The sequence below is a fragment of the Anolis carolinensis genome, chromosome 1 (assembly GCF_035594765.1).
Source record: "Anolis carolinensis isolate JA03-04 chromosome 1, rAnoCar3.1.pri, whole genome shotgun sequence".
NCBI lineage: Eukaryota > Metazoa > Chordata > Lepidosauria > Squamata > Dactyloidae > Anolis > Anolis carolinensis.
In genome coordinates this window covers 164,249,405-164,274,537 of record NC_085841.1, presented here as the reverse complement: position 1 = coordinate 164,274,537, position 25,133 = coordinate 164,249,405, and the positions used below count along the sequence as shown (strand labels likewise).

Sequence of the window (25,133 nt, the reverse complement as noted above, 5' to 3'; positions counted from 1 at the left end):
CTAACACTGTCACTGCCACCAAATGTGGAGACTGTCATTCTCACTTCAACAGAGACCTCCACATGACTCGTTACTGTCACCAAATCTGTGGGACTTCTTGTCTCACTGTTACAGCATCACTAGTAGAGACAACCTAGACATCCCAATAGTTCCTGAGTGAGACTTGATTCCCATAATGTCACCACAGAGACCATGTGTAGTAGACTACTACTCCAACAACACTATGGTGATGTTTCCAGAAGCACGTGCGTATAGCAAAACTGCAGTTCCTTCTCTCCTGAAGGACATGAAGGGGAAACTTGAGGTACAACTTTAGCTTGAAAAAATGACTCCAGCTGAGAAACATTAAGATGGTAGTCATTTCCCCCCAAAGCTTATTTGATAAAAAAAAACTTTGGAAGTACCGGCAGGTTTCTATTACATGATTCTTCCCAAGAAAAGTCAGCAGAGAGAATGACCATCAGTTTGGGAAATTTTATCCCCCACATTGAATACACTTTTTGAAAAATCAATTCAAAGAACAAGTGCATTCAATGCCATGGACCTAAAAGCTGAAATGGATCTTTTCATAGTGTTCCTTACCCTTTAGAAGGTATTATTTAGGACCATGATTGAAGTCTTCTAAGAATTCTGTGTAAGTAAAGATGAATCTGCTGCTTGTTGGAAACCACTATTTACAAAATAAATAACCTAGGACATAAAGTATTTACTTGCAGGGTTCTTCTGGTGACAGTTGACTTTACTCTTGTTCAAAAATACTTTAGTAGTTAAACAAAGTACATTTTATGGAAATGGGATTTTGATCTACAATGAAACATTCAAGATGGACTGTATCAAATAAGAATTTATTTACACTCTATTTAACAAATGGATTGTCACCTCTGAGTTTGGAAAGTACCGCTTTTTTCATTTTTATCTTTAATCCAGATGAGTTGTCATTTCATTAACCCCTTTTTTACAGACAGTACACTTAGACATAAATCCTACACTTTTCCATGTTTATTGGTTAAAATTATACTTTCTGTTCATTCAGAGTTTGAATAAAGTTATGAAAGAACTCGAGACAGCACCAGGAACCTAAAAAAGAATGTATGAAATTGTTTATTTGTTAGATTGCAGATTTAAAACCCCTAATAAATGTAATTTCATGGAGAAAACACATATTGTATTTTGGTCTTTGGTTAAGTCCCATTTCGGCACCATGTAATTGAAAAAAGAAATAAGAAACCTGGACAGGAAAATTCAAAATGGCTCTTTATGCCAAGTCTCATTTTACACATTTTCCAGTGTTACAAATCCTTACATTTATGCCAGAGATACAAACAGGCAGAAGTTATTTAAAAAAATATTTTCTATGAAAGTTAAAACCTATCTAACAATATAGCGTGGCATCCCAACTTTCAGAATCTGATCATTATTATTTAAACACCATTCACGTTCAGCATCAACTCATCATGTCTGAACTGCTTGATTCCGTCACTCCCTCACAGCGCAGGATTTCAGCCATGTCTCTGCGGAAGACGGACATGTTCTGGGTGAATCTGGAACCAAGAAGACCCCAAGGGAAGTTAAAAAGTACTTATCATTTAAGCCTTTAGAAAAATCATTTGCAAATATAATAATAGCCTGACAACTGATACAACACAAACGGATTGCAAACTCCTACAATTTTAAATCAAGCCTCCTTTTACTACTTCTAGAATTATCTTTCTATCTCAAACAGCTTTTAACAAATTTGGCTACACAATAATCATATTTGGATTATGTGAATCAATGAGTTTTTAAAAATTAACTATTAGAGAATTTTTATTTAATGTGTTGCTTTTTTATACCACACAACAGCCAAAGCTTTCTGGATGCTTTACAAAAAGATGACCAAAACAGAATAAGGCACAACCCAATTATGCAAATGAAACTTTTCCCCCTTGCTCTCAAGCCATTTCTGTCAAGGCTTTGGTCCAAGGAACCATCCTTGCTTTTGTGCCATAATAAAAACGTTTTGCACCTTCACAGTACTGAGTATCTTGTCTACATCAAGTGGTAAAAATATTCGAGTGGTTATGTAATGAAATAGAACAGACAAAGCATTTCAAACTAATTAAAACACAAACATTAAGAAGTACATTCTATAGAGAAATTCCAACCTAGACAACGTATTTGACCCTGGGTTCCTTTTGGAAACTACATTGCTCCATAAATTAACATGTGACCTTGATGAAAGAAAATTCCAATGGGTTATTAACAAATTCAATCAAGAGAAACCAAATGTTCAAAAACATTTCTTCTGTTTGCTTAGCTTTTAAATCATGAATGGAGGAAGTTGGGTTCTCTATTAAAGCAGATTCTTATCATCCATGCATCTACTGGGTTTGAGTATGTTGCAGCACATAGAGCTTTTAATGTGTGTATGCACATGTGTGGAATGTTTTTATGTAATTATGTTTTAAAGCTCTTTTTAATGCTGTTTTTAACTTGTGTTTAAAACAATAGTAGTTGACAGTCATTGTTCCAACTTTTGTACAAAGGGTTTTTCAATTGTATCGAGTTTCTAAAATGCTTTGAATCTCTAACAGGGAGAATATAAAAGAAACAAATAAAAATAAAACAAACAAAAAATAGCTATTCAGGATACAGTAGGTTTACCTGTCTCTGTTCTTTACTAGAAGGTTCTGCTCCACACCTTCCATTAGGTTTCTGAAGTATTGATGAAGAACTTCTTGTTTATCAGGAGGCTGACTGTTTATTAGCCCTGCCCTTAATTCACTAAAATACTGAAAAGACAAAAGACAAATCATTAGGAGAAAAATGAAGGGCATAATTAGTGTATGTTTACTGAGTGAGATTTCCAAATCTATGTTTGAATGAGTTCAGCTTTGGAAGCACGGGGTGCTCCATTCTATCTGGAATAACAACTGATACCATTTCCAGACCCACAAATGTGAAAATTCACAGACAATAACACAGCCCAATTAAAAGGTTTTTTCTTGGTTTTGTTTTTAGGTCTGTTCCTGGGGTTATTTGAGGTACTGATTCAGAAAATTGCATTAGATAGATCACACCAGCTCTATATTATTAAATATGGTTTTCTGTGGGTGAGCAGATGGCGACTACTGGATGGCATATGTTCTGTATCAAAAACTAGAGCTGATGTGGTCTATCCAATGCAATTTTCTGAATCAGCACCCCAAATAACCAAACCGAATCTACAGTTGACCAGAAACTGATTGGTACTAATTTTGGAGAGTGGTCCCTGGTCAAAAAAAGGTTGGGAACCACTACTTTTGAGGGACTGTTGACTCTACCATATTATAAACTACATAGATTGAGTCAACTTCACTAGGCCTAGCAGATACTCATGTGTACAATGAATGCAATCCCAGCAATCCTGTGATGACCCATGGGCCTTGTAGTCCTGCTCATGACATTGTGATGCCTGATGAAGAAGAAAACTTGGGTTTTTTACCTTCCCAGTCAGAACTGGATTCTTCCCAGACAGATTCTTCCCAGCCAGATCTGGGAACCTTGCACCTGCAAGAGGGTTATGTTCCAGAAGTATGTCAAACAAACACTGAGGCTACATCTCCCGTGTTTTCTCGCCATGAGTTTTGTAAACAACAGAGAGGTTTGGAAGCGGCCTCGCGCAGGAGTGCTAGAATAATTGCTAAGAATTTAGCCAATTAAGCCTGCTTTCCATGAGAATCTTTAAGGAGTCAAACATCTGGTCTCAGAGATTAGCTTTCGTTTCTGGTTCCCAGAGAACTGCTCTCGGCGGGAAAGTTAGACTCTATATAGGTGTTTTACCCGCGGAGTAACTTTGCGGAGTCAATTCGTCAGCCTCCGGAGCGAGTTGTGTCTGGACAGCGCGCTCCGATCCAAGCCTCGTTCCTGTTCAAGCCTTGTTCTTGTTTTCAAGCCTTCGCTCCTGTTTCCCAGCCTTGTTTACCTACGGACCTTGCCTCGCCTTTCAGGACTAAACCTTGCCTTGTTTCACGGATTTTACCAAGTAACTCCACGGATCTTGTTCTTGTTCCTTGTTACCTTGTGCCACGATTCAAGCCTTGTTTTCAAGTATCAAGTTAATTCCTAGCCTTGCTCAAGTTCATGGACTAAAGGACCTTGTCATCTCCCCTCACTTTGCCTGGCAAAGTGAGTGTTTCGGTTATTGGATTACAACTTTGGACCTTAATATTTCATATTGGACATTGTTTCTTTGGACTAATTTTGACCTTTCCTGAAAGGTCTGCTTCTGGACTAACTTTTACATTTGCTTTTATTAACTTTATATATTTCCTTAATAAAGATATTAGATAGAATCTGGCCTCTGCGTATGGTTATTGGTGCTCTGTAGCCTGGGTCGTGACAGTTTGACTCCGCCACCCTAAGCACCAATTAACCTCGGCCAGAATGTCTACCGGAGCCGGACCTGGACCGGGCGGCCAGCCGATTACCTACACCATCGACAAGGATGAGGTGGACCGAATCCGTGATAAGCTCAATGCACAGGATGGGGAAATAAAGGGTTTGAAGGAACGCGGAATCCGTCTTCCGGCCATGGCGTTGCCAACCAAGTTTACTGGAGAAGCTTCTAAGGTTCATGTTTTCCGTCGCCAATGCCAAGCTTATCTAGAGGCCCGTGCTGCCGAGTTTCCCCAAGAAGACATCAAGGTGGCGTGGGTTTACAGTCTTCTAGACGGGCCAGCGGCCAACTGGGCGACGGCACTGTTCGACCAAGCCTCTCCACACCTAAGATCAGCGCAACGCTTCTTGGACCACCTTAAGGAGACTTGGGGAATCGAGGACAATTTGGAGGCAGCCGGTCACAAACTCCGCCGCCTCTTCCAAGGAGACAGACCCATGTCTCAGTACATAGCCGAGTTCCGAGTGCTGGCCCACAACACCGGCTGGAACGATGTTGCCCTCAGAGGACAATTTCGGGAGGGTCTCAACATTGAAATGCTGGAGGAAATCTCCAAGGTGGATCCTCCCCAAACGCTTGAAGCACTCATCGATCAATGTTTACGGGCTGAAGTCATGATTGCCAACAGGAAACAGTGGGTACGAGGCCAGAGCGGTAGAGCTGGGGCAAAACCCCCCGCTCCCGCCAGCGTTCAGCCGCGTCCAGTGTGGAGACCCCCACCACCATCCCCATACCCCAGAGGGAGCGAGGAGGTGCCGATGCAGTTGGGCAATGTGCGTCCCAGATTAGATGCCGCCGAGAAGGCCCGCCGCCAACGCCTAAATCTCTGTTGGTATTGCGGAAATGGGGGCCACTTCGCCAGAGAGTGCCCAGCCAAAGGGAAGCCCGCCGCCCGTCTTGCGGCGGCGTCCTCCACGGAGACGAAGGCGTCTGAGGCGGCTGGCACACAGCCGGCGGGGGAAGCCAACGACCGGGCGTAGAGAGGCTCGCCAACCCGGTCAAGAAACCCATTCAAGAGCCGCCAACCGGGGTCCTGTTCCTTCTAGTGGTCACCTTATGGTCAGCAAAAAAGGGACCCGTCATGATCCACGCCATGATAGACTCAGGAGCTACCAACAATTTCATTGATAGAGAGTATGCCGACTCTCTGGGATTACAATATCATGACTTCAAGAATGCCCGTGTGGTGCAAGCCATCGATGGCCGCCCTCTCAAGACGGGCCCCGTAAGCCAGTGGTCGGAACCCACCAGGATGTGGATAAGGGAACATATGGAAGAGATTTCCTTCTTTGTTACTGAGGTTCCCCATTTCCCTGTGATTTTGGGGATTCCATGGCTGACACTTCACGACCCAAGCATCTCCTGGTCCAACAGAGAACTGCAGTTTGCTTCAAAGTACTGCCAAAACCATTGCCTCGTAGCCAAGGTCTGCCATGCCACAGACACCGAGCCCATTATCACCTTGCCAAAGAAGTACTCCGAGTATTGGGATGTATTCAATGAAAAAGAAGCCGAAAAATTACCCCCACATAGACCTTATGACTGTGCCATTGACTTGGTGGAGGGGGCCCCGATCCCGCGAGGGCATCTCTACTCCCTGACTGAACCAGAGCAAGAAGCTCTCAGGGAATTCATAGAGACAAACCTTCGCAAGGGATTCATCAGACCCTCTCAATCCCCAGCCGCCTCCCCAGTGATGTTTGTGAAGAAGAAGTCAGGGGAATTACGCTTGGTGGTGGACTATAGAGCATTGAACAATATCACTAAGCGGAACAGCTATCCCCTGCCCTTAATCTCGGATCTACTAGACCGACTTCGAGGAGCCAAGGTCTACACCAAGCTGGACCTACGGGGGGCTTATAATCTAGTTCGCATCAGAGAAGGGGACGAGTGGAAGACCGCCTTCCAGACTAAATTCGGATTATTCGAGTCCCGAGTTATGAATTATGGTTTATGCAGAGCTCCCGCAACGTTCCAGCATTTTGTCAATGACATTTTTCAGGACTATCTAGATCGGTTCTTGATCATCTACCTGGACGATTTTTTGGTGTTTTCTAGATCACAATCAGAACATGAGAACCACGTTAAAATGGTGTTACAACGATTGCGGGATCATGGACTTTATGCCAAGCTGGAAAAATGCGCTTTTGATCTACAAGAGGTAGATTTCCTGGGGTACCGCATCTCGCCTCTAGGGCTCTCCATGGACCCGACAAAAGTTTCAGCAGTATTGGAATGGCGGGCGCCAACCAACAAGAAAGAGGTGCAGCGATTCTTGGGGTTCGCGAACTATTACCGCAAGTTCATTCCAGATTTTGCCCGCTGGTCTGACCCAATCACCAGCTGCATCCGTGGAAAACAGCCCTTCCGCTGGACTGATCAAGCAGAGAAAGGGTTCCAGCAACTAAAGAAATTATTCACATCCCAGCCAATCCTTCAGCATCCAGATCCTGAAACCCTTTTTGTGGTGCAAGCGGACGCCTCTGATGTGGCAATTGGGGCTGTGCTCCTACAACCGGTGGGAGATCACCTTCATCCTTGTGCCTATTATTCTCGTCAACTAACCGCACCAGAGAGGAACTATACCATTTGGGAAAAAGAACTATTAGCCATAAAGGCAGCTTTTGAAACTTGGAGACATTGGCTAGAAGGGGCCAAATTTCCCATTGAAGTCCACACTGATCATCGGAATCTAGAACATCTAAGAACTGCCCGCAAGCTAAATCAGAGGCAGCAACGTTGGGCTTTATTCTTTGAACGTTTCAACTTCCAGATTCATTATGTGACCCCAGCCCAAACCAAGCAAGCAGACGCCCTGTCACGTAAACCGGAATACGCTGCAGGACGCAAGGAGACCTTTGAATCCCAACTACTACAACCCGAGAACTTTGCCACGCTCACAGTGGGGAACACCAAATCCACTCCCATTGATTCAACTCCCTCTACTCCAGGACCCATCTGTGCTCAAGAAATCAGGGCTAGTCAGCAAGCAGATGCCTGGGCACAGGACCAACTTCGTCAAGGTCTGCATTTTCCCTTTTCGCTTAAAGATGGACTGCTTTGCTATAGAAATCATGTTTATATCCCACCCGGACCGGGCAGGGAAAAAGCACTTCGTCTGTGTCATGACTGCAAACCAGCAGGGCATTTCGGACTATTTAAAACCATGCATCTGATCCTAAGAGATTTCTGGTGGCCCAAGATCCGCAAAGATGTGGAAAAATATGTCAACACCTGCCCAGTATGCCAGCGCTCCAAGATAAGAAGGGAGAAGCCCTCAGGGCTTCTACACCCCCTTCCTACCCCATCTCGCCCATGGGAAATAATTTCTGCGGATTTTATCACTGACTTACCACCTTCCTGTGGATTCACCACGATCCTAGTGGTGGTGGACCTTTTCACCAAGTTAGCCCATTTCATTCCCTGTGAAGGCCTTCCCACGGCCCAAGAGACTGCAGATTTATTCCTCCAACATGTTTTCAGACTACATGGATTGCCCAAGAGTTTGGTCACAGACCGTGGTTCCCAATTCACCTCTCGTTTCTGGAAGGCACTACAAAAACTATTGGGCATAGACTCTTGTTTATCTTCAGCTCATCATCCCCAAACGGATGGGCAAACGGAGCGCACCAATGCCACTTTGGAACAGTACCTTCGCTGTTATGTAAACTACCAACAGGACAATTGGGCTTCTCTGTTACCACTGTCGGAGTTTGCCTACAACAATGGAGTCCAGGCTTCTACAAAAGAAACGCCGTTCTTTGCAAACTACGGCTTCCATCCACGTTTCTTTCCCCCTGTCATTGAAACTTCAGAAGTTCCCGCAGCAGAAGATTGGCTGCAGGAACTCACAGCGGTGCAACAACTTTTGCTCCAGCAACTGGAACAAGCCAAGGAGGACTATAAACGTCACGCGGACAAACATCGCCAGCCGGGCCCCGAAATCAAGGTAGGAGATCGGGTTTTTCTGTCCACTCGCTTTTTGCCCTCCCATCGCCCTTGCCGGAAGTTAGATGCCCGTTTCATTGGCCCCTATCCAGTGGTGGCGCAATTAAACCCCGTGACTTTCAAACTCCAACTTCCGCGTTCAATGCGCATTCACCCAGTGTTTCACCGCTCCCTGCTCCTTCCGGCGGATGGTGTGCGGCCAGATGTAGACCGACCGGCCCCCGTCCCTATTTTGGTGGATGGGGAGGACGAGTTCGAGGTCCAGGACATTTTGGATTCTCGCTTTCACCGCCGCCGCCTGCAATATCTCATTGACTGGGTGGGTTTTGGCCCTGAGGAACGCTCTTGGGAAGACGCCTCCACAGTCCGCCGTCGCTTTCATCAGACCTATCCCGCCAAGCCACGACCTCGCGCCTCGGGGAGAGAGTCCCAGTTTGGGAGGGGGCTTGAGGAGGGGGATAGTGTGATGACCCATGGGCTCATGACATTGTGATGCCTGATGAAGAAGAAAACTTGGGTTTTTTACCTTCCCAGTCAGAACTGGATTCTTCCCAGACAGATTCTTCCCAGCCAGATCTGGGAACCTTGCACCTGCAAGAGGGTTATGTTCCAGAAGTATGTCAAACAAACACTGAGGCTACATCTCCCGTGTTTTCTCGCCATGAGTTTTGTAAACAACAGAGAGGTTTGGAAGCGGCCTCGCGCAGGAGTGCTAGAATAATTGCTAAGAATTTAGCCAATTAAGCCTGCTTTCCATGAGAATCTTTAAGGAGTCAAACATCTGGTCTCAGAGATTAGCTTTCGTTTCTGGTTCCCAGAGAACTGCTCTCGGCGGGAAAGTTAGACTCTATATAGGTGTTTTACCCGCGGAGTAACTTTGCGGAGTCAATTCGTCAGCCTCCGGAGCGAGTTGTGTCTGGACAGCGCGCTCCGATCCAAGCCTCGTTCCTGTTCAAGCCTTGTTCTTGTTTTCAAGCCTTCGCTCCTGTTTCCCAGCCTTGTTTACCTACGGACCTTGCCTCGCCTTTCAGGACTAAACCTTGCCTTGTTTCACGGATTTTACCAAGTAACTCCACGGATCTTGTTCTTGTTCCTTGTTACCTTGTGCCACGATTCAAGCCTTGTTTTCAAGTATCAAGTTAATTCCTAGCCTTGCTCAAGTTCATGGACTAAAGGACCTTGTCATCTCCCCTCACTTTGCCTGGCAAAGTGAGTGTTTCGGTTATTGGATTACAACTTTGGACCTTAATATTTCATATTGGACATTGTTTCTTTGGACTAATTTTGACCTTTCCTGAAAGGTCTGCTTCTGGACTAACTTTTACATTTGCTTTTATTAACTTTATATATTTCCTTAATAAAGATATTAGATAGAATCTGGCCTCTGCGTATGGTTATTGGTGCTCTGTAGCCTGGGTCGTGACAAATCCACACAAAAGCATGATAATTTAATATATCTATGTATATAAATGTAAAAAATATGTCTGTCTGTTTGTATCACAAAGGCTGTTCCTAGGTGACAATCCAGTAGCTCTTTGTGATGTCATTGGATTGGCTGCTGTTAGGCGAAGTGGCTCTCTGTGATGTCACTGGGAAAGAAAGGTGACATTTGTATGAAGGGACACGAGAAAGGAACGAAAGAGACACAAAGAGAGCCATTTTGTCATGGAGACATTGTGAAGTAGGCCCTCTCAGAGCTGGAGAAGGGAGAAAGGGGAGGTAAAGGAAAGAAAGAAAGAGAAAAAGAAGGGAAAGATAGGAATGGAGAAGATGGGAGGGAGGTAATGGAAAGAGGGAAAGGTATGAGGGAAAGAAAAGAGAAAGATGGGATGAAAGCAGGGAAGCAGTAGCTCCTTCGACAGTCAGGCATCGATGGGTACATATGCGAATACAAGATAAAAATGACAAGCAAAAACATGTAAAAACATTGTCATGAAAAACAAAACTCAACTCTTTCAGACAAAAAAGAGGCTACAGTGACAGTTACTAATGCTTACCTAGACATAATAAAAAAACTGAAACACGCCTCTTACTCTGGGAAAACTTTGAGCATACTGGTGTATTTTTTCAACCACTGATGGGATTTGATGCTATAGTTCAGCATTTTCAGAAATAGATCAGTGAATCATGAGACTGTCCCCCAACAGGGTGCCTAAATGAAACTATCTCTAGATACATCGATGAAGATGAAACTATCTCTAGATACATCGAGAGTTTCCAGTTCTTTTTAAAATCCGGTTGACTGACAAATTCTATCCAATCTTTTTCTTGAAATATGCCATGTTTTCTCTCTCTCCCATTTGCCCTTTTTCTCTCCCTCCCACTGATAATGTCTTATTCTCATTTTTTAAAATTAATTTCCACATTATGCAAAAGTTATAGTCAAAGTGCTGACAGATGTTAGCAATATTACACGAATTAAGCATTCAGATAATATTTTAATGCTAGCTTTCTTCTTTCCCTTCTGTTTGGAAACAATAGCTGTGTTTACTGACAACAATTATATAGTTTTGCAAATGTGGAAATACACAAGGCAAGTACAGATACGTTTCATTTTGGAAAGTACTAGGTTAATTTAAACCGACTTGGGAGAATGGGAAAGTTCTTAGTAATGATGGGAGCGCCCAGGAAATACTTCACAATGAAAAAAGTCATTTGCACCTTCAAAATAAAAGGATTTTGTACAGAATTTCACATTTCAATAAAAATGTTTTCTCTAGCCCTCTTCAATACATATCTAAGGTAGCTGTAGGTGCAGTGGAGCTAGGGGCCCACACCTGGGCTTTTGGAAGAACACAATGGCTACACTTTAAAATTCGTTTTGGAATTATATTTATATTTTATTTATTGATTATTTAGCTTCTAATGGCGCTCCATGCAGTCTTGCTGGCCACATGACCTTGGAGGTGTCTACAGACAACGCCAGCTCTTTGGCTTAAAAATGGAGATTAGCACCAACTCCCAGAGTCAGACATGACTAGACTTAATGTCAAGGAAAACCTTTACCTTTACCTACATAGCTTCTAAGATACGTTCTACCATGAAGATCAGTTATGATGTAATTCCACATGGAGATGGAGAGGTGTGCAGCCTCATCCAATGCTCTGTAGGTTTAAATAGGTAGAGTGGAAGATGTGTGTTTTCACCTCCTGGTAACCAGGCGGTGAAAAGACACACTTTTCAACCAATCTCTTTACATGGATGCTGCACCCAAGAAGCCCAGTAAGACCAGTGCTAAGAAAATGGAAAATGAAGCATTTTTTGGTATAGTGCAATATCACTGGCAGTTGTCTCCAGCAACTGGAACTTGTGGTTTAGGGCAAATGGATCCATTACATTCCTCCTGGTAGAGCTCCTCTTTGCTTATGAGGAAAGGCACCTTCACCCAATCTTAATGCCTCCACTCCTCTAGGAACCTTCTCAACTGATGCACCCAACAAAAAGACTGCAAAGATTTGGGCAAGTCAGACTTTTTATCTGTTACTCAATTTTAAGAAAGATGCAGAATAGCAGCAATTGTTGTTGTTTATTCGTTCAGTTGCTTCCGATTCTTCATGACCTCATGGACCAGCCCATGCCAGAGCTCCCTGTCAGCTGTTGTCAGCCCCAGCTCCTTCAAGGTCAAGCCAGTCACTTCAAGGATACCAACCAGCTATCTTGCCCTTTTCTATTATTTTATTTTATGTAGCAGAGATTTATTTAAAAAGGTAAAATTTTTCCCCTGACGTTAAGTCCAGTCATGTCTGACTCTGGGGGCTGGTGCTCATCTCCATTTCTAAGTCGAAGAGCCGGCATTGTCTGTAGACACTTCCAAGGTCATGTGGCCAGCATGACTGCATGGAGCGCCGTTACCTTCCCGCCAGAGTGGTACCTATTGATCTACTCACATTGGCATATTTTCGAACTGCTAGGTTGGCAGAAGCTGGAGCTAACAGCGGGTGCTCACTCCGCTCCCGGAATTTGAACCTGCGACCTTTCGATCTGCAAATTCAGCAGCTCAGTGCTTTAACACACTTCGCCACCGGGGCTCCAAGAGATTTATTACTTTCTTGCTAATGTATGCTGTTGACCCTTCTTATCCACAGATTCTGCATCTACAGACTCAACCATCCATGGCTTGAAAATATTAAATCCCAAAAGCTAGCCCTGATTTTGTCATTTCATATAAGAGACATCATTTTAGTATATAGTATAAAATTTGAGCATCCACAGGGCTGGGTGGGGACTGGAATCAAACCCTAGTGGATACCAAAATCCCACTATATTCATAAAATGAAAAACCATTCACTAATCCAATTTGAGAAATCAGATTAGAAACAAGAAATCTTGGGTTTAAATCTCCAATTAGCTGTTAAATTCTCTGAAGAACTCTGGCTCCATCCCTCCTTCTTAGCCTAATCTATACAATAGGGTTGTGGTAAAGCAAACTATGGAGAGGACCATGTACTACCTGAAGGAAAGAGTACAAATACAGCAATAAGTAATGATAAATTGGTATCATACAATCGCCTAGAATCACTGACAGAACAATCAGGAAATTACATGTTTACCCTTCCTTTCAGACATGTGTAGACAAGGAATGCACCCCAGTGACTCATCTCCAAGTTGCATTCAACGTAATGCCGGGGCCATGAACCTAAAGCAAACCACCTATCAGCACTTTACTGCTAGCTTTTTGGAAATTGGAGCCATGAATGCTATTGGTACGTGGGAAACATATAATATTTGCTGTTGGTTTGATTTATCTATATTCATATTCCCTCTCCCCCCAAAAACCAGGCTTAACTGACTGCCTCTCTAATGCAGATAAGTCCAAAGTGACTAGGTCTAGAGAGGACCTGCTCATAAATAATGGCGCATATACATTCTGCAGCTAACCAGGCTCCATGATCATTAGAATGCAATATCGTTCCAGAAGGAAGTAAGTGGAGCTGGGCGTATATATCTTACTATTCATGATTGCATAGCTGTATCTTCTTGTGAAATATTTAATTCCTTCTTACACTAAAGCTGCTAAAATCAAAACCACATAATTAATATAAAGCCAGGATAATACTTAATACTATAAATCAGAGGCATTGGCTAAAGTGTTGCTGAGAACAAGATTGGGAATGCATACGACTACTTATTTCCGCCTTTTTATAATGATGCAGTGACTCAGGGCAGATAGAAAATGATTAGTTTTCCTCCCAAAGTAGGAAATATTGCTTCCATCTGTAAAGGATAATATTGTGATGTCATAAACTTTTTCTAAACACTGAATTTGCCCTTATTCCCTCTCAATCATTTTAAAAGAACTGCTCCTCGTATGGAGCTTGGATTTAAATCACAATAATACACCAAGAAGATGAATGACAGTGCTATTGGATATGGTTAAAATTGGATCCTTCAGCACAGGTGAATGATGAGACGGCGCTTCTATACTTGATATATTTTCTTCTTCTATTAGTTTCCTACCAGGGCTGGGATTTCAGTTTGAATTTTAATGTATGCGGCTGCTGCTAATCTTAGTGTCTGATTTTTTCCCAGCACCCTCTTATTGTATAGACAATTCATTCTCCAAAGCAGTAATGCACTGCCACTTGTGACTGCCCAGGAGATAAACGGATTTGGAATAAAGTCAGAACTCGCACTGAAGAATGGAGAGCACTACAGGTCAATATCTTCAGGAGCAATCCCTTGGCATCTGCAGCAGGAGTTCAGACTGGCTCCCATCACTGTATTGAAACTGGGACCTTTGGGCCAGTGGTATGAATCCATAGAGCTCTATTTTCATGTGCAACCTCTGCAAAAGAGACTCATCTGAAAAAGGTCCCCAAAGCTGGAAAACCAAAGGTTTCAGTGGGAATCTTAAGATATAAAATGAGTGTTTCTGGGTGCTGCTACATATTTGGGACTGTGCCTGCCCAAGCCAACGTTGTGAAGTACTTTGAAACATTCTAGCAGTGTTGAATTTTCAGCCCCTCAAAATCTTGAATAGATAATATAGGAGAAGTACAACCCCATTTTGTCAGTGTGCAACTATTACACAGATAGCACGCTCAAAAGAAATTATGCAACTTATAGCAGGGCAGAGTGAGTTCCAAAGAGTACTGCTGCCTCACAAATCTACAACTCCCATTATTCCATAGCATTGTGCTACGGCAGATAAAGTGGAGTCATACTACTTTAGTTCTAGAGTGTAGATACACGCACAATCAAAGGTCATTAAGATGAGCCAACTGTTTGTCAAATGTAAAAGATCTTCTCTGTCTGATTATTTGATCCATCCATCAATTCCCTGCCCCCAAGGGCTCCTGGGGTGATGACAAATAAAACAATCCAGACAATCCGAATCCAGACTGACAAAGTTCTGGAACACAACACACCAGACATCACAGTTGTGGAAAAGAAAAAGGTTTGGATCATTGATGTCGCCATCCCAGGTGACAGTCGCATTGATGAAAAACAACAAGAAAAACTCAGCCGCTATCAGGACCGCAAGATTGAACTTCAAAGACTCTGGCAGAAACCAGTGCAGATGGTCCTGGTGGTGATGGGCACATTGGGTGCCGTGCCAAAAGATCTCAGCCGGCATTTGGAAACAATAGACATTCACAAAATTACGATCTACCAATTGCAAAAGGCCACCCTGCTGGGATCTGCGCGCATCATCCGAAAATACATCACACAGTCCTAGACACTTGGGAAGTGTTCGACTTGTGATTTTGTGATATGAAATCCAGCATATCTATCTTGTTTGCTGTGTCATAATAAAATAATAATAATAATAATAATAATTTAAAAAAGTAATGATAATAATAATAATAATAATAAACGTTATTTATATACTGCTCCATCTCATTGAGAGAACTCAGGGCGGTTTCGAACATGAGCATAAAAAACAATCAATTGTCAAAAAACACCACACGACAAAGTTAAACCTAGTAAACATAATAAACAACATCATAAGACAGAACCAAAACAATTCTATTAAAAACAGACATAAAATTTCAAATCCAAATCAATATACTCCATCAAGGATTCAAATACCAGTAAACAGGACTTCAAGGTAAACATTGTCAATTATAAGGGATAGGTAAAATTTGTGCATCAAAGATTGTCTAAATAAGGACTGTGGATGTTTTATTTATTTATTTAATACATTTATATCCCGCCCTTCTCACCCCGAAGGGGACTCAGAGCGGATATGCTGGGGATATGTTCAGCGTAGACTCACATAATGTGGTTTTAACTGCATTGAACTCCATTATATGAGTCCACACTGGCCATATAATGCAGTTTCAAACTGCATTATATGGTAGTATATATGGGTCCAGTGCTAAAGCAGAAATATGCTTTTTGTATGGAAAGGAACGAGTCCCACTTTATATGTAAAGAAGGAAGGGTCTCCCCTTAGTACTGCGGGAGTCTCTCTCAGGCATGATCCATGAGATTTATTCACCGACACCACAGTGCTCTTATTAATCGATACAAGACACAGTTTATCTACTAAATTCAAGAACAGGCAGTCCCCGAGTTTCAAACATCCAACTAACAATCGACTCATAATTTACAAATGGGGGTGAGATGACAGGAAGTGAGAGAAATCTATTCCTTGGAGGGGAAATTTGCTCCTGAAAGAGTTGTTATGGAGAAAAGGTGTCTCCACTGAAGCTTTATCACCATTTCTTGTTTCCACAACAAGTTTTTTTTTTCAAATTCCAATTATCACTGGTACAGAAAGTAAAGTGAAATCTTCTGTACAGGGACACAGACAGCAAAACAAACACCACAGAGGTGTTAACCCTTTCCTATGCTATCCAAATCTTTTTTCTATCTATCTATCTATCTATCTATCTATCTATCTATCTATCTATCTATCTATCTATCTATCTATCTTTGGCTAGAGTTATACTTAAAAATGAACCTGTTCCAACTTGCATACAAATTCAACTTAAGAACAAACCTACAGATCCTATCTTGTTTGTAACTTGAAGACTCCCTGTACTGCAATTCACAGACTTGAACAGCTTTTTCACCTGGCTACAAGTTCTCATTCTGGTGCACTTACTTTCTCATTGAGGAGTATGAGCCCCAAGAGGGGTCTTGACACAGACCATTGGTTTCTGCAATCCTCAAAAATGATGGTGTTCATAAGAATCGACATCATCTGAAAGAAAGACAATTTTTTAAAAAGAAAAATATAAATATACACTGCCAATTGATATATATTCCTGCTCCATATTCAGCTGTGATTTTGTGGGGCTCATTTGGCACCAGGCACATAACAACAGTGCAAACCAGTCAAGCATACCTTTACTGAAAACGAAAAACCCAGAAATCTACTTCTAAGAGCACAATTCTGTCACTTGTTGAAACCAATTACTTCTGACATTCAAGATGACTAAAATATCTCAAAATTTTGTATTCCTGTACTGTGTGGAATTTCATGTGAGTGAAAAAAGTAATGAAGAATGGATGTTCACAACCATGGTATTCCACATATAAAACCAAAATAAATATAGATTAATATACCTATATTTGTAAAATTTGGGCTAGAAGGTGGAATACAATAAAGGAATTTCAGAAATGAAAATATTCATCTCAATCTCAAATATAAGGAAAATGTGGAAAATCCTTCAATGATTTCTTCAGTGCCAGTAAGTTGCAGGCAGTTGTGTCTCCAGAGAACCGACACGCATTGCAAGCCAGACTGTAATAATAGCTGCCTAAGAATAAGTCAAACAACATGTTTCACTAAATGAAAAAAAAGATCATTTCAGCTCTCCAAATCACTCAGAACAAGGAATTATCAAACATTACTTGATGCTTCAACACAAACAGCATACTGTATGGTACAAGCAACTGATTCCTTCATCAATGCTAGTGCGGAATGGTGGCAAGTTATTAGTCAAGTATATAGATTTTTTTAAAGGATGTTACACAATGGACACTAAATATAATCTCCTATGTAACTTTCAAATCATTCATTTCCTGACACTGAAACATTTAAAACAAAAACCAAGGCCGTTTCTTAGGATAGTGACAAAATCTCTACATAGTGTCAAAACAGCTATTTTACTGCCATTTCAGTTGTGGATGAATTATATGTTCTAGGGTTAGTTCTAGTCACAGATACACATATTGACGTATTGCTAAGTGCTGGGGAAAGGAAAGTTAGAAACATGCAAGTAAGCTGGAATGGTGCTTAGTGCTCGTTTTGAGGTATAAAAACTACAATACACTGTTAAAGTAAATTACACTTTGAAAGAGAGAAAAGTTTTGATGTTATTCAGACAGAGATCTTCTCAGCGATTAGTATCAAGCGTCATCCCCCTGTAAGAGGATAAATAGGACTGATATTATTTTGGAACCTATTTCTATAGGTGTTCCCAATGATATCTATCCAGATAGAACACTGATGCAAGAGAAGTCATGATGAGGGGTTGAGAAAAAACCATGAGTATGCTTACGAAAGAGAGATCCTTTTCTACTTGGGAGACTCAAGTAATTATTTAGTGATTTAGTAATTATTTCCATGAAATTAACATGGAAGTAGAAAACTGTAGATATTAGTGAAACCTATTGACTGACACTGGAAGTTACTATATAGACTCCTTGGAAGACCTAGAAAATTCATAGAAAGAGTGATATGAGATATGAAAGACTGTTTCCTTTCTCACTCTTACTATAGGATTTATATTTGTTTAAAAATCTATAATATCTCCTATTTTTCTAAATTAATACATTATAGGTCAATTGACCTATATTTCTTGATATGTGGTTTTATGATGCTTTCTTTATATCCTTTTAATCAACTTTAATAATAATAATAATGCAAAGAAGTTTCTGTAAGGTACTAGGGTGTGATGTCACTGCATTCTTGTGCAGGGTGTTAAGTCAGAACACACTGCTTGGTAGAGAATGGAGTTGGGTCAACATTGAACTTTGACTCAAGTGCTGGCAACTCCAAAGTTGGCATTGTCATGCAATGTGAATATTAGGTACAGTAGAGTCTCGCCAACATAAACAAGCTGGCAGAATGTTGGATAAGCGAAAATGTTGGATAATAAGGAGGGATTAAGGAAAAGCCTATTAAACATCAAATTACGTTATGATTTTACAAATTAAGCATAAAACATCATGTTTTACAACAAATTGACAGAAAAAGCAGTTTAATATATGGTAACATTATGTAGTAATTATTGTATCTATAAATTTAGCACCAAAATATCACAATGTATTGAAAACATTGACTACAAAAACATTGAGTACTAAAAGGCAAACTGCATTGGATAATACAGAACATTGGATAAGTGAAGCTTGGATAAGAGAGACTCTACTGTACTGCCTGTGGCCTACTTTTGTAAGCGGTTTGCTACAGAAAGACCATGAATTGTCTTGAAACTGTATCTAGAGCTATGGGAAGAAAACAGTATAAAGTACAGTAGAGTCTCACTTATCCAACGTAAACGGGACGTCAGAACGTTGGATAAGCAAATATGTTGGATAATAAGGAGAGATTAAAAAAAGCCTATTAAACATCATTGATTTTACAAATTAAGCACCCAAACATCATGTTATACAACAAATTTGACAGAAAAAGTAGTTCAATATGTAGTAATGCTATGTAGTAATTACTGTATTTACGAATTTAGCACCAAAATATCACGATGTATTGAAAACATTGATTACAAAAATGCGTTGGATAATCCAGAACGTTGGATAAGTGAGACTCTACTGTACATATTCAAGTTTTGCTTTCATGTTTAAACCTTGCTGTTTTTTTATTAGAAGGTGAACACAAAATGGTGCTTTCAGGATTTTTGCTGACAATTGTTCTCAGGGCAGTGATCATGTGTATCAATCAGCGTGTAGAATTACAAAATAAAATTTCTCACTGTAGAGAAATTTTGAAACCAAGGAACATTTGATGCAAGACAGCCAGACATTAGGAAAGCTGTACCTAATGCAGAACAGAGGTGATGCTTCTTAGAGGTCTGCCCATGTTGTTAAACAGTGACAATATTTCTCAGTACCCATAGTAGGGAAGCATATGTGGTTTCAGATTGGCTCTTTCCTATACGTTACTGTTGCTCACAACAAATATGTTGAGTCACGGCAAATCGTCACCATCAACCAAAACAACAACCCACTCTCTGAGTTCTACCCCCGTAACTCAACATAACTGCTGTCCATCAGTCTTCAATTGTTCTTTCAACCTCTCTGCTAGATACCAACCACATCTAAATTTTTGAATACTCCCTGTTCCTCTAAACAGGCCACTTGCCTTAAACGACCCAATATGCTGGTGAGTATCATGTGCTTTTGGCGATATCTCAGAGAAAGGAACTGGGAAAACTACCTCTGAGGGGACTTGATGGCACATGCTTACATAATATACTTGCATAACCCCCATGCACAACAACACAGTATATTATGTCTTACTATAATTCACAGAATACAAACACAATAATATTTATAGAGATGGCAGAACATAACAATCAAGTTCCAAGCTCAACTGATGCAAAGATACAAGACTATGTTAAACATGAATTCCCACTGATACTGATGCAAAAAGATGAAAGGTCATTTTAGATTGCTTTCTAATGGTGTAGAGTGTAAATGCATGGCTCTGCTGCTCTGTCTCAGAGAGGAAAACTGCATATGTCATGTCAAGTTTTCAAGGTAATATTTTAAGAAGGATCTTGGCAAACTGGAAAGGATTCAGGTTAAAAACAATGATAAAGTGCTTTTGGACAATTTACAACAAAGGAAAATGTGAAGGAATATCTGGATTTATTGCCTATCCTTTTCAAAGGGGGATAATTCAGAGCTTAGTCCAAAGGAAAAAGCAATGAACCCTATCACCAAAAGCAAGCTGCTTCAGGGCAGTTCATGGGAGTGGCACACAGCTGGCTAATGCCCTCTGGATGCACAATGCCATGATGGCAAAAACATATATAATTTAAGGATTTCTAACAAGGTTTTTGAAATTTATTTCAGCATTTAAGAACAAATTGTTCTTAGCACATTTACACATAAAATAAAATATTTCAGGGAACCGAAATATTTCAGACTACAGAAAAGAACACAATATGATCCAATGTTAGCCAATATCATGTAAAAAACTATATATATATATATATATATATATATATATATATATATATATATATATCAACAAAATAAAACATATACATGAAATATTACCAAGCTATACAGAAAACAGGTGCTGGATCATTATTATTATTATTTTGGGGGGGGGGGGGGAGAACAAGAGCTTGGACTGAGCAGTTCCAAAAGCTGAGTTTGGATCTGGGAAAAAGCCCCTTAGACAAAGTAAACATTCGTGTTTTATATGATGCAGTTCTGTTCAGGCATTAAGCCTGAACAAGGTAGTCAATGGAGGAGTAGAATCACAAGACAGAATCGGCTGACCCCATTTCATATGTCCCAGTGCCTGCAAATCTTGGCCTCCCAGGTTTAAACTTGTGACATTGAATGACAAGACCTAAAGAGGTATTCACTTGAACATGAGTAGAATTCAGGTTTTGTTTGCTTCTAAGATAGAGTGGAATATTTTATTCATGTCTGAGAAGTTCGGCATACAAATCTAGGGCACAATTATTTCTCAGTATTGTATCTGACGCTTGGGACTGATAATTTCTTAATACCTGTCAAAATCCACCTGTCGGTTAGTGTCCCTTCAAGAGTTACAGGTTGCTCTAATTTCACCAATATTTTGGAAACATGAATTGAGTCCAGCAGCCACTGATTCACCATATGCCAAGCCACTCCAACTATACTGACTGGCTCCTTTCAATTAACTTCTCTGCATTTCTCAAATTGAAAGTTCAAAGAAAATAAAGAAACAACATATATCACTACTTCTGTCTTTAGAAGCGAAGAATGAGATACCAAAATGCTGGTGTGCAGCTTGATGTGTTTATGTGCCTTCAAGTCAACTGTCATAGGGTTTTCTTGATAAGACTTTTTTCAGAGGGGGGGTTGCCATTGTTTTCCCCTAAGGCTGAGAATGTGGAACTTGTTCAAGGTCACCTAATGGGTTTCCATTGATAAGTTGGAATTTGAACCCTGTTTTCCTAATTGAACATTCAAATCACTACCCTTCACTAACTTTTGATGTACATCTATACAACAGAATTATACATGCCACAATGAAATACAATTTCCATCCCTACACCCAATTTCAAGAGTGGAAGAAACAAAGGAAGCATCTCAAACACTGTTTTTTTTTCTATACAGGCAGTCCCCAATTTATGAACAAGATAGGTTCTGTAGATGTGTTCTTAGGTTGAATTTGTTTGTAAGTCGGCACAGGTACATTTTAAAGTGTAAATCCAGCCATATATAAGCTTGATGGCACAGGCAAGGATGAACACCCCTATGGGGTTTGTTTTGGTATCTGTGCCCCTGTTCAGAGGATTTCACCTCACTTTCTGTCCTTGTGATAATTGGATTTTGAAACATTTGGCTTGTTGTGGAAACAAGGATTGGTGATAAAGCTTCAGTGGAGACACCTTTGCCCCATGATAACTCTTTCAGAAGTTAATTTCCCTTCTGAGGGGTAGATTTTTCTCACTACCTACTGTCTCACCCCCATTCTTAACTATGAGTCGATTTTAAGTCAGATGTTTGTAACTCGGGGACTGCCTGTATATGATACAGGAAATAATGAAGTATGCCCTGATTTTCACATTCCAGGCAAAATCCCTTAATGTAACAACAGCTCACATGAATTTTATCTGCAACATCTCGCAACAAATAAGGTCTTCTTAGGCCCCTTCTACACTGTCAGATAATCCTGGTTATGAAAGCAGATAATCCACATGATCTGATTTGAACTGGATTATTTTAGTCGACACTGACATATAATCCAGTTCAAAACAAATAATGTGGATTTTATACAGCTGTGTATAAGTGGCCTTGATCAGTTTGTCTTCCAACCAAGATAGCAAGAAATAAAATGTCTAGCAGACTGAGGAAAGGAAGTCAAGAGACCTCTGCTCAGTAGTGGAGCACATGCTTTGTATAAAGAAGATGGTATATTATCCCTGGCAATTCCAGCATTTGTTTTCATTTTTCTTTAAAAAGATCTTAGCTGGCATGGCATGGGGAGATCTTTCTCTGCCCGAGGTTTTGCAAAGCTGTTGTCTGTCATAGTAGACAATGATGGGCTACGAGATGGGCCTGACAGAATGTACCATGGAATCACCATAGAATATGTAGTTAGGAAGGAAGTGGAATTTGTGTAGTTTGCATTTTAATACGAACCAACTTAATTTGCACTTCACAAAAGTATGAAAATATGTGTATCTGTCCACTCCATCACTTCTGCAGTCTAACAGTGAATTTTCTGGCTTTCCATGCATTTGTATACAAATGTGTAATCTGGATTGCAGTTTCTCAAACTTCCAATTGGTTCAGCTTGAAACCACATGGTAAGATTGTGAGCTTCAAGATGTCTATGTTTTCAGGCTTGGGTATACTTGGAGGGGCTTGAACTTGGGAGGGATCAACATCAGTGGCAGAGCACATGAATTTGAATACAGAACATTCCAGGTTCAGCCCTCAGCAACTCAAGAGCAGAAAGTGGGAAAGACCTGTGCCTATGATACTAGGTGGCCATATGATGGTCTAAGAAAGGAATGGGAACATCTGACTCTATCCATGTTGTTGGACTACAATTCTTGTTGCCCAATGTGAGGGCCAAACATTCACCACTCCAGATTGATTGATGAACATCTGATATATCAGCAACCTTCTACTGCCCTTCATTTTCCTCTCTTGAGTTAGGGAAGACATCTACAGTAAGAGCTTAGAGTTAGGCATACCTATCAATTATCTCCTTACATCATCACATAACATAATGACATTTCCCCACTGATTAAAAAGCTACTATAGCCTTGCATGTTTTATTACTCAAACTTTTGACAATTGGCAAATTGCTTTTTAAATTGCTGACAAGATAATAAAGCAGATGCCTGCATTTTATCTGGAAATAAATACAGCAGGAACAGGAAGACAAGAAGCAGTTGCATGACGGCAAATGTGCCTTTTGGAAATAAATGCCTCACTCTAAAGAGAGCATTGATCTAAAATTAAGCAGTTTTGGTTTGATTTGTAGGCTTCTAATATGCTGACAAAAAGGACAGAATAGAGATGAACAAAAGTTGCTGCTGTTATATGCCTTCAAGAGTCAACTCCAACTTATAGTGACTCTATCATTATGTACACTTGGGAGAAAAGATAGAAGTGATGGCAAGGCAAATACAAGCAAGGGAGGGGATTCAATTTTCACATCAAAAAGAGAACTGTGGTTGAAGGGAAATAATTGCTCCTATCCTATATGTTGCCTCTGCACAGACTTTTTCAGAAAGTCCTTTGTCTTTCCCTCCCTCCCTCCCCTTCTGACTCCAACACCAGACATGAACAAGGTTGGGGGAAAATGCCCATGGCAACAAAATGCAGGGTGGAGTTGGCCCCACTTTGTATATGAATGGGAGAGAAATGTGAGTGTTGCTGCTAAGTCAACAGTAGTTATGAATTAAGAGTCATGCTTTACAACAGATAAAAGACAGCCTCATGTTTGACAGGTGGGTTCAAAAATAAAAAGCCAGCATAGCTAATCTGCTGTATGTACAATTAGGTGTCTCAAGGGACAGCAGAGCTTACAAAAAAGGCAAGACTCCTAGGTGTCGCAGCATTTGCTCTGCTGTAAAGTAGGGTGTTATGAAGGAAACAGGTGATGCATGGCTGACCCAGCCATATGTCACACAACAAGCGGAAACATATAAATAGAAGAAGCACCTATTATTAATGTCTGTGTTGTATTCCAGGTAAGCTCTCTGCTGAGTGGTATTTGGGCATGTGATACAGCAGACAGATGTTTTCCAATTAGGCATCCTTGTAGCATCCCATCTGTGCTTTTGGATATGCACATTCTTCTTCCTCAAGGCTGGAATAACTTATCACCTATAAAAAGGATTCAAAAGCTGCTTGTTTTAAAGACGCTTGGCATTCTTTAGCTTGGGAACTCAAGAGAAGTCTTTTTCAGTTAGCGTATATCATATCACTGCCTGGTTCCATTTGGAAAATATGCACTCAGTCAAGCATCTTCTATTTTACAATGTGAACGCCAGCTTTTGTAGAACACAGTCTCTACATGTTACTGTACTTGCACTGAATTTCCTCCACTTAGACTAGAGAACTGCCCCTTCACTATCACATGATTAATGAGGGGAGAAAACAGCATCCATTACAAGTCTCTCTTGAGAGAGAAAGGTGCAGACAGCCTGATCCTGATAATAGCTTTGTCATATGCTGCCTTTGCCAATGGCCTTGGCAGCAGTCTATCACGACAAAGTATGCAATAAGCTTACGAGCCCATTCACATCTGGTCCTAAACTTTTGCTGAAAGCTTGATGTCTTTGCTTACGTCAGCCATAGAACACCTGTTTAGCTTGCTGAGGGTTCTAGGCTCCATCCCCAGCATCTCCAGGTAAGGCGACAAAATGAGGCTGCCTGCAAGCTGCTGTCAGGCAGTGTTGTTGAATGGCCTGACTCAGTATAAAGCACCTTGCTATGTTATCTGTCAGAACAGTCATATTAAATACGAAAAAGGAGTAAAAGAATGATAAAACTGTATGTATTGATTGATTGTTACAGATTACTATAAAAATTTGGCCTTGAAATGGTTTTACATATAGACCTAGAACACTTCTTCTCAATTGCAACCAATTGTCCTTCCTCCTCTGTCTAG

General features: G+C 40.8%; 1 protein-coding gene across 3 annotated transcripts in view; it reads right to left on the bottom strand.

The window, feature by feature from the left end:
• Positions 1–1,078: 1,078 nt before the first annotated feature.
• The window catches only part of ranbp17 (RAN binding protein 17), a 229,263-nt gene continuing 205,208 nt past the window's right edge, over positions 1,079–25,133 (bottom strand). For all 3 annotated transcript variants that reach the window (XM_062958006.1, XM_062958013.1, XM_062958017.1), the window contains 3 exons: positions 16,419–16,517; positions 2,644–2,771; positions 1,079–1,541 (listed from right to left, as the gene is read on the bottom strand). In XM_062958006.1, the coding sequence (XP_062814076.1) occupies positions 1,445–1,541; positions 2,644–2,771; positions 16,419–16,517 (324 nt within the window). In that variant the 3' untranslated portion in view covers positions 1,079–1,444. The remainder of the gene's footprint in view (positions 1,542–2,643; positions 2,772–16,418; positions 16,518–25,133) is intronic.